Raw genomic sequence first — 13,461 nt, 5'->3', positions numbered from 1 at the left:
GGTGCCCAAAACTGGACACGGTACTCCAGGTGAGGCCTGACCAGAGCAGAATAGAGCGGAACGACCACCTCCCGTGATCTGGACACAATCAGATGACCACTTCTCACGAGAGGAATGTCCCGGCTTCCTGTGAGGCTGCTCTAACCACAGGGCAAGCCAGCCGTTGCTCTCTTCCTGCCGCCCCATCGGCCACTCCCCCTAAGCATTTGAGCACCTGGCAAAGCATGTTCCTCGGCCCAAAGGTCTCTCCGCTCTGCTGCCATTTCCTTGCAGCATCTTAAAAATGTAGGCCAGGAAACGCGACGCAGGGGTGTGGATAGTTTTGTGTTCTCTGTGGTTGCCCTGCCAGCGTGGCCCCTCCCTCCTTTTGCTTTAGGAGGACCACAAAACGCACACACACCCCGGCATGTGTTCAGCGCGAGGAGCGTTTTAACTGCTGGTTTTGCACCGCTAAGCTTTTTTTTTTTTGCTCTTGCAAAGGTTATGGAATGGATCCCATTGCAATACGCTGGCTTGATTTACTAAACTGCCAGATTTGTTCATGACCCCAAAGTGGTTTACCCATTCTTTATCTGCACCCCTCCCCGTTCTGCGATGCAAAATGCTTCTAAAATTGGGGGAGTGTTGAAAGCTGTTTGGCACCGGATATGGAGGGGGGGTGTTTGTGAGAAAGAGAAAGCTATGCAAAGCTAAAAATTCAAATTCCAAGCCGCTCTCTGCATCCTGCTGTTTAATTTTGAATTGTGGAGTTACCTGGAGGATTTTTTGCCAATTTGAAACGAAATTGGAAGACAGCCAGTGTGGTGTAGTGTTTTTTTTAGAGCGTCGGACTAGTAGTATCTGGTAGGCCCAGGTTCGAATCCCTACTCATGCCATGGAAACTTGCCGAGTGGCCTTGGGCCAGTCACATTCTCTCGGCCTAACTTACCTCGCAGGGTTGTTGTGATGATTAAACCGGGGAGAGGAGAAGGCTGTAAGCGATCTCGGGTCCCCGTTGCGGAGAAAGGCACGGCGCGAATGAAGTAAACAGATAAATGGGTGTATAAATATTGCAGTCGGCAACTGAATCAGCCTGTCGTTTCCTGAGTTTCACTTGCAGCGGCCTTCCCAGAATTCACCTGTCCAGCTGCCGCCTCCTTCCTCCAGGGTGTGGGGCCGGCCGTACAGGCTTGGGGGCAGGTCCACCTTCCCCCTGTGATGTAGGGAGTAGGCGTAGCTTAGTGGAAGCCGGTCTGGGGGGGGGGGATCCAGGGAGCTGCCAGTCCAGAGAACTCACTGGGGCTGTTCCCACATGGCTGTTTCCCTCCCCCTGGGTTTCCTTACTGCAGCACTGTGTCTCCCCTCGTGATGTTCTCCTCTGTTTGCCCTGCAGATGTGCATCCTTACACATCCCAGCCACACCAGTGCCCTCGTCATTACATCACTCCCAGAGGCTGCCGTTTCCCATCCCGCACACCCCGGAGGGCTCCCCCCCCCCGTGTAATGCTATATCACTATAGCCTTAACATTATCTATTGCAGCTAGGCACTGGTTTCCAGTTTCCTTTTTTTGCAAAGTAAATCTCCATCCCTTTATGCTGCATAATTATAAGGAGAAACTTAGCGGCTGCACATTTCTCCTTATAACTCCACAGCAAAAAGGGCTAGAACCAGGGGTCATTTCCTGCAGGAGCGCACAGGAGCAGAGCTCCGGCACTAAGGAGCTCAGGGGGCGGGCATATGCAACAAGCCCCACCCCCTGCTCCCAGCAGCCCTCAGTCAGAGCAAGAAGCAGCCAGGTAAGCTGCAGAACTCCCCCCGGCCCCCCGGTCCAAGACAGTCCAGTGGCACCTTTAAGACCAAGTTTTATTCAGGTACAAGCTCTCCCTCCTCTGTGAGGACAGATCTGCACGTTCTCTCCCCCCCCCCAAATAGCTAGCAATCCAAAACAGTCCAGCAGAGCCTGAACGGTGGGTGTTGCCTTCTGACACACTTCCGGTGATGCCAGGGGGTGTGGCATATGCAAATGAGTTATGCTAATGAGCTCCTGCACCTCTTTTTCTATGAAATGACCCCTGGCTAGAACCAACGTTCTAAAAAAACGAAAGCTGCAGACTAGGATATTATTGCAAGATGTTAGTATAGAAGTATAGTAAACTAGCTTACTACTTTTTTAAAAAGGAAAATCCCCCCCAATGGCGGCAGTGGGGAATGGCGGCCATTCAGGGCTAAGGAACGGAAATGTGGTAAAGCCTCAGGTGGATGCTCTCTTGCCACTTTTGTTGCCTCTGTGTTTGTGACAATTCGAGAATCATCTCGGTGTGGGAGCTGCCCAGGTGACCCCAGGGTGAGCCCCTCTCCCAGCCTCAGACCCCTATCTGCGCTATGGGGCAACAGAACCAACCTGCTTGTTTACTGTATTTACACCCCACCTCCAGGGGTCATTTCGTAAAAAAAGAGGTCCAGGAGCTCATTAGCATAACTCATTAGCATAACTTATTTGCATATGCCACACCCCCTGACATCACCGGAAGTGTGTCAGAAGGCAACACCCACCGCTCAGGCTCCACTGGAAGTTTTGGATTGCTAGCTATTTGAGGGGAGGGGGAGAACGTGCAGATCTGTCGACACACTGCACTGCAAGGGAAGGTTTGGTGTCGTGGTTAAGTGCGCGGACTCTAATCTGTGAGAACCGGGTTTGATCCCCCACTCCTCCACATGCAGCTGCTGACGTGACCTTGGGTCAGTCACAAGTTCTTTCAGAGCTGTTCTCTCAAGAGCAGTCCTCGAAAGAGCTCTCTCAGCCCCGCCTGCCTCACAAGGGTGTCTGTTGTGGGGAGGAGAAGGGAAAGGAGATAGTGAGCCGCTCTGAGATTCCTTCGCTGTATAAATCCAATCTCCTCCTCCTCCTCTCCTCCTCCTCCTTCTTTTCTCCTCCTCCTCCTCCTCCTCCTTTGGAACAGCAGTACAGAATCCCACCCAGTTTGTTTGTGGAAAGGGCTTTGTACCAAGAAAGAGCTTTATAGGTGCTGGGCTGTGCTCATAAAACTAACAGGCTTGTCACTTTCCTTTCTCTGCAGAAAATCACCAACCATATTTTGGGAAGAAAAGTACCCTGGGAATGATGTCGGACCCGTCCCCCTCCCTCCCAGCCTCCTGTGTCAATAAAGTCTGTGACATACAACAGAAATTTTCAACCCTCTTCCTGTGTAAGCAGAAATCTCTGTGAACAGAATACTAAAGGCAGGTTTCCAGTTATGCAAAACAGGTTTCATAAATTTCAGTTTGCATTCCGGCGTGCCCTTCTAGTTAACACGATGTGGCTGTTTTTCGTGTATTTGAAAACCAGTGATTTCATGCAGATTAAAAAAAAAAAGTAACTGATAAACTGTTTTCAATAGCGTGCCTCTCTGGCCCAGAGGAAGACAGCTTTTTTTTTTAAAAAAGCACAACAATTTTTAAAACAAAATATAAATTCTAAATCAGTGGCTTGTGTGTAGCATTTTTTTTAAGTATTTATTTTTTGATACTTGAATCTGGGGAGTTTTTGTACTGTTTCTAGCGAAAAAACCTTTGTGTGTTTGTTTTTTGTTTCTGCTGGAGAAGAAAAATTAAATGTCTTGAAAGCCTGTAATGCTGTGCTTTTTTCCTTCTGGTGTTGACTGCAGGGGCACTCGGCCGATGTCTTTCTGGTTCCCAGTGTCTGGATTATAATCTGTGCCGCTTTAGTCAATTGCCCCTTCCTCCACTTAAGGTCGTCTTCCACTGTGTGACTTGCCCCGACTCAGGAGACGTATCTATCAACTCTCTGGTGTGGTTCTTCACAATTCCCTTTGAGGCCTGTTCAGGGGTCATTTAGCAGAAAAAGAGCTAGGGGAACTCATTAGCACAACTCATTAGCATATGCCACACCCCCTGACCTCAGGGGCCCGGCGGTGGACCTGCAAGGCCAGCGGGAGTGCGAGGAAGCCCCGCCAAGGCCCTCCCTGGCCCCAGGCAGGCATGGGTGGGGAGAGGCGGGGAGGAAGCAACTTACCCTCCCTCTTTTCCTGCCTCCTCCTGGCTAAATGAGGGCCGGAAGCGGGGCGGCCGGAAGCATGGGGCGGGGCTTCGTCATGTGCCCCGCCCCCCTGTACCTCACCCGGGGGAACTGCGTTCCCCCGCGATCCCCTCCCCGAAATGACCTCTGGGCCTGTTCCTGGGTTTTCCCTTGTCTGCAGTTTCCGTCATATGTACGAAGCTGCCTTATATCTATTTGCTTTATTTACAAACTTCGTATCCTGCCTTTCTGACCATACATGGGTCATAAGAACATAAGAAGAGCCCTGCTGGATCAGACCCGTAGTCCACCACGAAAGCTCCTCCCCTGCCACGAATTCTGTTAGCCTTGGAAGGTGCTACTGGACTCTTGCTCTTTTCTACAGCTACAGACAGACTGACACGGCTTCCAGACCCGTAGTCAGGTTTGGGGTTTTTTTTCCGGGTGGCATTTAAATTTTTAAGGGGGCAGTTAAATTACATTAGTTGTCGTAGATTTTCCGGGCCGTATGGCCATGGGTCTTGGCATTGTGGTCCCTGACGTTTCGCCAGCAGCTGTGACTGGCATCCTCAGAGGTGTAATACAGAAAGATGGAGTACTCTCTGTGTCAAGGTGGGAAGACAAATGGTAGGCAGGTAATTTATTCCTACTCGGGAAGGTGGGGTAGGGCTGAGTCATTATCTTGTAGGAGTCCCCCAGGCTACAAGATAATGACTTAGCCCTACCCAACCTTCCTGAGTAGATATTAATGACCGGCCTACCATTTTTCTTCTCACCTTGACACAGAGAGGACTCCATCTTTCTATGGTATACCTCTGAGGATGCCAGTCACAGCTACTGGTGAAATGTCAGGGACCAGAATGCCAAGACGCACGGCCACACAGCCCGGAAAATCTACAACAACTAATGAACTCTGGCCGTGAAAGCCTTCGACAACATAAGTTAAATTGCAGTTAAATCAAATTAATCTGCATGCCTGTCTTTAAAGGGGGAGGCCCCGAGCCTGTTTCTAGCCCTTCCTTTCGAGGGGCAGGGCAGCAAATTTGACAGTTCCTGGGACAAAACAGCTCAGAAGACATTTAAACGCCTTTTGAATTTTGCATTTCCCCCCCCAAAGGCTCATGGGAAGGCATGTTTCCCAGAGGCTCATGGGAATGCTTTTGAAAGACTCGCCGCATGACCTAGGTGGTCTACAGCAGGACCGGGCTAGGAGAAAGGGGGATTGCTGAAGATGTATTGAAGGTGCCACTCTTGAGGGCCCTCCTCAGCTTTCTTGCCCTGCGGAAGGGAACTCAGAAGGCATTTAAATCTTTTCCCAGGTCCCATGATGGCCCCCCCCCCCAAGAATTCCACAGTGGGAGGGAGAGGAACGCCTAAGATTTCTCCACACACACGCATGCACATTAAAAAAATACACACACACACCCCAAAAAGAGAAGGTTTCTGGTATGGCAATTTGTGGGGCATGGCTTTTAATAAGGGGGCGGGCCCCAAAATGCCCCACTGTAGCTATGGGCCTGACAGCTCCCCATCTTGAAGAAGTGAGCCGTGACTCACGAAAGCTCCTCCCCTGCCGCAAATTCTGTTAGTCTTGAAGGTGCTCCTGGACTCTGGCTCTTTTCTGCGGCTACAGACAGACTTGCACGGCTGCCCATCTTGATCTACCTCACAGGGTTAGAACATAAGAACATAAGAACATAAGAGATGCCAATGTTGGATCAGGCCAAAGGCCCATCCAGTCCAACACTCTGTATCCCACACTGGCCAGAAATACCAGTGCCATCAGGAGGTCCACCAGTGGGGCCAGGACATTAGAAGCCATCCCACTGTTGACCCCCCCCCCCAAGCACCAAGATGACAGAGCATCACTTGCCCCAGAGCCCCTATCTATACCTTGTGGCTAATAGCCACTGTTGGACCTCTGCTCCATATGCTTATCTAATTCCCTTTTGAAGCCGTCCATGCTTGTAGCCGCCACCACTTCCTGTAGCAGTGAATTCCAAGTGTTAATCACTCTTTGGGTGAAGAAGGACTTCCTTTTATCCGTTCTAACCCGACCGCTCAGCAATTTCATGGAGTGCCCACGAGTTCTTGTATTGTGAGAAAGGGAGAAAAGTGAGGATAAAACAGAGGAGAAGAGAAGGATGTGAGCCACTTTGGGGTCCCCCCCTGGAGTGAAAGACGGAGTATAAATAAAGGAAATGACTAAACATGAGGAGGCTACTGTGCTTAAACATGGTAAGGACAGCAAGAAATTTGAAAAACTGCCATCGTACAGCTTTAACTGAGAGATCAGAATCCGTCTCCACCCACAGGATGAGAGCGTCTTAGTCATCCGTGAGGAGATGGGGTGATAAACCCTGTATCTGCTCTCTCTCTCTACACCCCTTTCCAGCCGGAGTGCCTGCTTTACCCACAGAGGATGTGGGCTAAACTTACAAACAAGTCAAAGCTGGGGAAGCCGTGAGTTCTGCAAACCGTCAGAGATTCTTGGCCTAAATTCTTAGAGTTACAAAGTCGTGGCTGTACGCCTTGCTCTCCTTGTACATTCGTCCCCCAAACTGAGCTCCTCCTAATCCGTTGTGCCGGATATAAGATTGTAGAGTTTTTAAAAAGGATAGGCGCACGGGGGGTGAGCAGCACATCTGGAAGCCCGATACTTGGTTTTAGTGCCTGCACTAACTGAGTCACTTCGGTGGGTGTGGCGCAACTGAATGCTTGGTGGATGTCAGAACAGAAGTATGGTCCTGTTTTATCAGCAGGATTTTCTTTTGCACAATGGACAGCCAGTTGCCTTGGAGGGCCAGCAAACGGGGCATAGAGGGCAAGGCCTTCCTCCAGTGATTCCCCCCACCTTGGCGCTAAGGTCAGAAGCTTGCCGCTTCTCACTATGGTTAGTAACTTGAAATCGGTCTTAACCCCTTTCTGTAGCCGTGTGTAAGAACATAAGAGAAGCCAATGTTGGGTCAGGTCAATGGCCCATCCAGTGCAACACTCTGGCTCACACAGTGGCCAAAAACACCAGGGGCCACCAGGAGGTCCAGCAGTGGGGCCAGGACACTAGAAGCCCTCCCACTGTTGCCCCCCCCCCCAAGCACCCAGAATACAGAGCATCCCTTGCCCCAGACTGTGAGTTCCTATCTAGATCTTGTGGCTAATAGCCACCGATGGACCTCTGCTCCAGATGCTTATCCGATTCCCTCTTATAAGAATATAAAATAAGCCAATGTTGGGTCAGGCCAATGGCCCATCCAGTCCAGCACTCTGTCACACAGTGGCCAGAAATACCAGGGGCCCTCAGGAGGTCCAGCAGTGGGGCCAGGACACTAGAAGCCCTCCCACTGTTGCCCCCCCCAAGCACCCAGAATACAGAGCATCACTTGCCCCAGACTGAGAGTTCCTATCTAGACCTTGTGGCTAATAGCCACCGATGGACCTCTGCTCCAGATGCTTATCCGATTCCCTCTTATACGAACATAAGAGAAGCCAAGGTTGGGTCAGGCCAATGGCCCATCCAGTCCAACACTCTGTCACACAGTGGCCAGAAATACCAGGTGCCATCAGGAGGTCCAGCAGTGGGGTCAGAGCTCCAGAAGCTCTCCCACTGTTGCCCCCGCCCCCAAGCACCAAGAATACAGAGCATCCCTTGCCCCAGACTGAGAGTCCCTATCTATACCTTGTGGCTCATAGCCACTGATGGACCTCTGCTCCATATGCCCATGGCCCATCCAGTCCAACACTCTGTCACACAATGGCCAGAAATACCAGGGGCCCTCAGGAGGTCCAGCAGTGGGGTCAGAGCTCCAGAAGCTCTCCCACTGTTGCCCCCGCCCCCAAGCACCAAGAATACAGAACATCACTTGCCCCAGACCGAGAGTTCCTGTCTATGCTTTGTGGCTAATAGCCACTGATGGACCTCTGCTCGTAGCCGCCGCCACCTCCTGTGGCAGGGAGTTCCGGGTGGCCAGACGTGTTGGTCTGAAGCAGTAGAACAAATTTAGAGTCCGGTGGCACCTTTAAGACCAACAAAGGTTTATTCGAGGCACGAGCTTTCGTGTGCTTGCCCGCTTTCTAAAGTACATTGGAATGGAAGGTGAGAGTTCAGTCTTATAGACAGGGGCTGAGCAGCAAATTAGCCTGTATGTTTGCTATCACCACGTCCACTGGCAGCGGATTCCACAATTTTAATGTCTTGTTGAGCGAAGTAGTTATTTCCCTTTCGTCCGCCCTGATCCTATTTCCGTCAGCTTCATTATGTTCCCCAAGGGGTGTAGCATTAACGGAGAGGGAATAAAAGCTCTCTCTGCCCGTCTTCTCCACCCCGGGCATATTTTTATAATCCTCTTTCACGACTCCCCTTTATTTTATCTAAATTGAAAAGCCCCGAATTCTGTCAGCCTCATATAGTCTTGGCTGTTTTATCTTCAGTTCTTTCTCGATAATTCCCAACAGTTTCCTTTTTTTTTCAATGCTGCCGCAGAGTCGGCGTTTTCACTGAGCTGTCCACTACAACCCCAAGATCTCTTTTCCTCCTAGTCTTGGCTGTTTCGGGCCCCATCAGACGATGAGGATTCGGGCGACATACACGAAAACAGCGATTCAGTAGCTTATGTATTAACCCTCTCTGGACTGAATTCTTATTTTCTTCCTCATATTCCCAGCTGTGTTGCCGAAGGCTTTCACGGCCGGAGTTCATTAGTTGTTGTAGATTTTCCGGGCTGTGTCGCCGTGGTCTTGGCACTGTAGGACCTGACGTTTTGCCAGCAGCTGCTCCCAGGGTGTCCGTTGTGGGGAGGGGGAAGGGAAAGGGGATTGTGAGCTGCTCTGAGACTCCCGAGTGAAGGGCGGGGTATAAATCCAATCTCCTCCGCCTCCTCCACGCGGCTTCCTTGCCAGCTTCCCAGGAGAAAATGCACGTCTTCACAGTGCACGCCAGCACCTTTCCTTGATGCCTGCCCATTGTTGTTAGGAAGTGGGTGGGACCAGGCAGGGCTTTTGCCCTGCAAGGCTTCTGATTGGCCACTGTAGATTTGATTGGCGGGGCAGATTTTTAAAAAAACGTTACTTGGGCAGCAGATGCCAGCAGAGCACAAGGATCTTCGCGGTGTGGCTGAAGGTCAGCCGCGGCGGCCATTTTGTGGCTGGCCCCACCTCTTGTGGCGGCCATTTTGTGGCGGCCATTTTGCGGCTGTGCCCGAGGTGCCCGTAGGCTGAGTAAGGGTTAGGGAAGCCCTGCCGGGGAGAGACTTTCCCTTGTGGTTTGTTGCTGGTGTAAACTGTTGGGCACAGAGTCTTTGGTGAGTTTCATTCTGAGCCCTGCCTGCCTTTGCAACCCTCCCTATCAATGCTCCCTCTAAGCTGTGGAGCCTCGTGAACAAAAATCCCACTTGATGAGCTACCGGCATTAAAGTTGGGAGCGAGCGATTCGGCTTCTGCATAAATGAGTTTGCTCTGGAGCCCTCCTTCCTGAGCGAAGGCAAAAACGGGTGAGCCGGAGGCTGAAAAACTGTGAGCTAATTACACTTAGCTTAGAGGAGACACTGCTCCCTGTATTGATAGATCCAGGTTGGGTAGCCGTGTTGGTCTGAAGCAAAAGAACAAAGTTAGAGTCCAATGGCACCTTTAAGACCAACAAAGTTTTATTCAAGGTGCGAGCACACGAAAGCTCACACCTTGAATAAAACTTTGTTGGTCTTAAAGGTGTCATTGGACTCTGACTCCCTGTATTGAGGCACTGATGGGGCACGGGGGTTGGTCTAGATGGCCTCTTGGTGCCTTTGCCATTGGGTGCTGTGATTCTTTGTGCTTAGCATGTATGGAGGTCATGCATGATCTCCTGGATCCAGGGAACTACACTGAAGCTGGCCTGGTGGATCCTTCCCCATCCAGGGGCGGGTTAAGGCTTACTGGTGCCCTAAGCACTGACCAATCTTGGTGCCCCCCTCCTTTCCACACTGACCCCCAGTCCATTTCAGTGGTTGACTTGTCTGACCAGATATACAATGCAGGTTGCAGGTCCATCAGTGGCTATTAGCCACAAGGTATAGATAGGGGCTCTGGGGCAAGAGATGCTCTGTCTTCTTGGTGCTTGGGGGGGGGTCAACAGTGGGAGGGCTTCTAGTGTCCTGGCCCCACTGCTGGACCTCCTGATGGCCCCTGGTGTTTTTGGCCACTGTGTGACACAGAGTGTTGGACTGGATGGGCCTTTGGCCTGATCCAACATTGGCATCTCTTACGTTCTTATGTTCTTAATACAAAAATTGATTCGCAGGGTAACACAATAGACTGTACAAACTAAGCTTTTCACGCTTTCTCCAACTTTGTGGTGCCCCCTTTGGCCCTGGTGCCCTAAGCACGTGCCTAGTCTGCTTCATGGGTAATCCGGCCCTGTCCCCATCCCTCCCACGTTCTTAAGCACTCTCCCGGCACCACCCAGAATCTCGCTTCTAAGGTTCAGGGAAGGTTTCAGGATCAGAGCGAGGGGCAAACGCAGACATTGCAGATCCCTCCTTGCTCAAGCAGTGGCGCTCTTCCGTTTCCGTGGGCCCCTTTGCATCCGCCCTCCATCGAGAAGACCGGAGAGCTGCCTTTAAGGTGGCGAATGCTCTCAGCCACTCGGCCTGCAGGAAGGCTTCTCCCGCCTCGGGGCGACTCCGAAACCCACATTAGTTGCTCTTCCTGCTGGTAATCCTCTGACTCACCGGTGTCCTGGAAACACATCAGCAGCCCTGTCTCTGGGTTTCATATCCATCATCATCTCCCCCCACCCCACCCCGGCCACACGCACACAACCCCAGACGGCTTTTTCATCATGGTTACAGGATGATGGTGCAGATAACGGAAGCATCAAAGACTCATTGCTGCCTGAAAACGACCTTACATTTTTCATCAGCCTCTGAGACGTTTTGGGGAACTGTGCATCTCCCCCTTCCCCAAACTGGTTACAAGGCTATGACTTTCTGTTCTTCCGGTTTAATTTCTGGAGAACCGAGCAACTTCAGGTTATTGTACAACTTCAGGTTACTTCTTTACGCGCCCAGGGAAATGCCAATCACCACTTTGGGGTCAGGAGGCTGTTTTTCTCCAGGCCAGTTTGGCCAGGGATCCTGGATATTTTTTATCGTCTTCTGGGCATGGAGCAGGGGTCACTCGGGGTGTGGAGTGGGAGATGTTTGTGAACTTCCTGCATTGTGCCGGGGGTTGGACTAGATGACCCTGGAGGCCTCTTCAAGCTCTATGATCCTATTATTCTATTTGGGTACTTTTTAAAAAAAAATTGAGGGGGGAATCAAGTTTCCAGCCTTTAAGATTGCAGTGCTAAAGTAGAACCTTGATAGATTCAGGTGTGTAGCATTGTTGCTCTGAAGCAACAGAACACAGTTTGAGTCCGGAGAGCCAGTTTGGTGTAGTGGTTTAAGTGCGTGGACTCCTCCACTTGCAGCCGCTGGATGACCTTGGGCAAGCCATAGTTCTGTCAGAGCCGTTCTTGGAAAAAGAGCAGTTTCTGTCAGAGCTCTCTCAGCCCCACCTACCTCCCAGGGTGTCTGTTGTGGGGAGGGGAAAGGAAAGCAGTTTGTGAGCCGCTCTGAGACTCCTTCTGGTAGTGAAGGGTGGGGTATAAATCAAATCTCTTTTCTTCCTCTTCCTCCTCCTCTTCTTCTTCCAGTTTGGTGTCGTGGTTAACTGCGCGGACTCTAATCTGGGAGAACCGGGTCTGATTCCCCACTCCTCCACTTGCAGCCGCTGGATGACCTTGGGCAAGCCATAGTCCTGGCACAGATGTTCTTGGAAAAAGAGCAGTTTCTGTCAGAGCTCTCTCAGCCCCACCTCCATCACAGGGTGTCTGTTGTGGAGAGGGGAAGGGAAAGGAGTTTGTAAGCTGCTCTGAGACTCCAAGTGAAGGGCGGGGTATAAATCCAATCTCTTCTTCATCAGTGGCACCTTTAAGACCAACAGAGTTTAATTCTGGGTATAAGCTTTCACATGCGTGCACACTTCTCCAGATCCACACCAAAGCTTATACCCGGAATTAAACTCTGTTGGTCTTAAAGGTGCCACTGGATTCACACTTCGTTCTAGCACCTGGATTGTCGGTTCCTGGAGGAATCCAAGGGGTGGAACGGGGCTTTGAGCAAGCAGGGGAGGGTTTGGTACTTGGCAAAAGTCTTTTTCCGGAGGGGCACATGATGCTTTTGCGTAACTCAGCTGGAATTCTGGAGCGCTTGGAGCCGAATGTAGATGACGAAGTTTACTTATTAACTTCTTTATAGCCCCTCTTTCTGGTTAGGACTCAAGGAGGGCTTACAAAATACAGAAAACAATAGAATCGAACAACGTAAGGTATCCGGTAAACGATGCAATGCGGCTAGGATTACAGAACTGGAAAGCAACGCACACAAATCTGTCTAAGGCGCGATATGCCAGTAATTTCCGGAGGGGCACATGATGCTTTTGCGTAACTCAGTTGGAATTCTGCTGGTGAAAAACCAGCATTCCAGAACAAGCAGGAGAGAATCCCTTGGAGCCGAATGTAGATGACGAAGTCTGTTTGTTTACTTAGTAACTTCTTTATAGCCCCTCTTTCTGGTTAGGACTCAAGGAGGACTTACAAAATACAGAAAACAATCGAATCGAACAACGTAAGATCTGGTAAACGATGCAATGCGGGTAGGATTACAGAACTGGAAAGCAACACAAACAAATCTGTCTGAGGCACAATAGGCCAGTAACGGTAGAGTTGGCATAAGAACATAAGAGACGCCAACGTTGGATCAGGTCAAAGGGTGTCTGTTGTGGGGAGGGGGAGGGAAAGGAGTTTGTAAGCCGCTCTGAGACACCTTTGGGTAATGAAGGGTGGGGTATAAATCCAATCTCTTCTTCTTCTACCTCACTGGGTGTCTGTTGTGGGGGGGCGAGTGCCCCCTCCAGTCCAACACTCTGTTTGTCACGCAGTGGCCAAAAATACCAGGTGCCATCAGGAGGTCCACCAGTGGGGTTGGGAGATACCTGGTGATTTGGAGGGGGGGGTGCAGTCTGAGGAGGGTGGGGTTTGGGGCGGGAGAGAGATGGGGTACAATGCCATAGAAGAATCCACCTTCCAAAGCAGCCATTTTGTCCGGGGGAACGGATCTGTGTTGCCCGGCAAGGGGCTGTAACCCCAGATCCCCAGCCTCAACCTGGAGACTTCAGAACAAACACGCAACACTGAGGGTGTGGCACTGTGTAAAGAAATACAAATGGATCTGTCAAATCCTAAAGATGGTCTTATTGGAAATTTGTAATATAAACAGCTAACATCTCAGCTAGCATCTCATACATTCATACAAATTCAGTATGGTCCACACAGGACTCCTTAGATACATTCCAACTTCCAGTATGGTGTAGTGGTTAAGTTTGGTGTCGTGGTTAAGTGCGTGGACTCTAATCTGGGAGAACCGGGTTTGA

General features: G+C 50.7%; 1 protein-coding gene across 1 annotated transcript in view; it reads left to right on the top strand.

The window, feature by feature from the left end:
- LOC107122854 (Alstrom syndrome protein 1 homolog) overlaps positions 1–3,305 on the top strand; it is a 43,715-nt gene extending 40,410 nt beyond the window's left edge. The window contains exon 8 of the mRNA XM_015425994.1: positions 3,059–3,305. Coding sequence (XP_015281480.1) covers positions 3,059–3,103 — 45 coding nt within the window. The 3' untranslated portion in view covers positions 3,104–3,305. The remainder of the gene's footprint in view (positions 1–3,058) is intronic.
- The last annotated feature ends 10,156 nt before the right edge of the window (positions 3,306–13,461 follow it).

Source organism: Gekko japonicus, unplaced genomic scaffold (assembly GCF_001447785.1).
Source record: "Gekko japonicus isolate JY-2015 unplaced genomic scaffold, Gekko_japonicus_V1.1 scaffold4136, whole genome shotgun sequence".
Classification (NCBI taxonomy): Eukaryota; Metazoa; Chordata; class Lepidosauria; order Squamata; family Gekkonidae; genus Gekko; species Gekko japonicus.
This window is presented reverse-complemented; position numbering and strand designations above follow the sequence as displayed.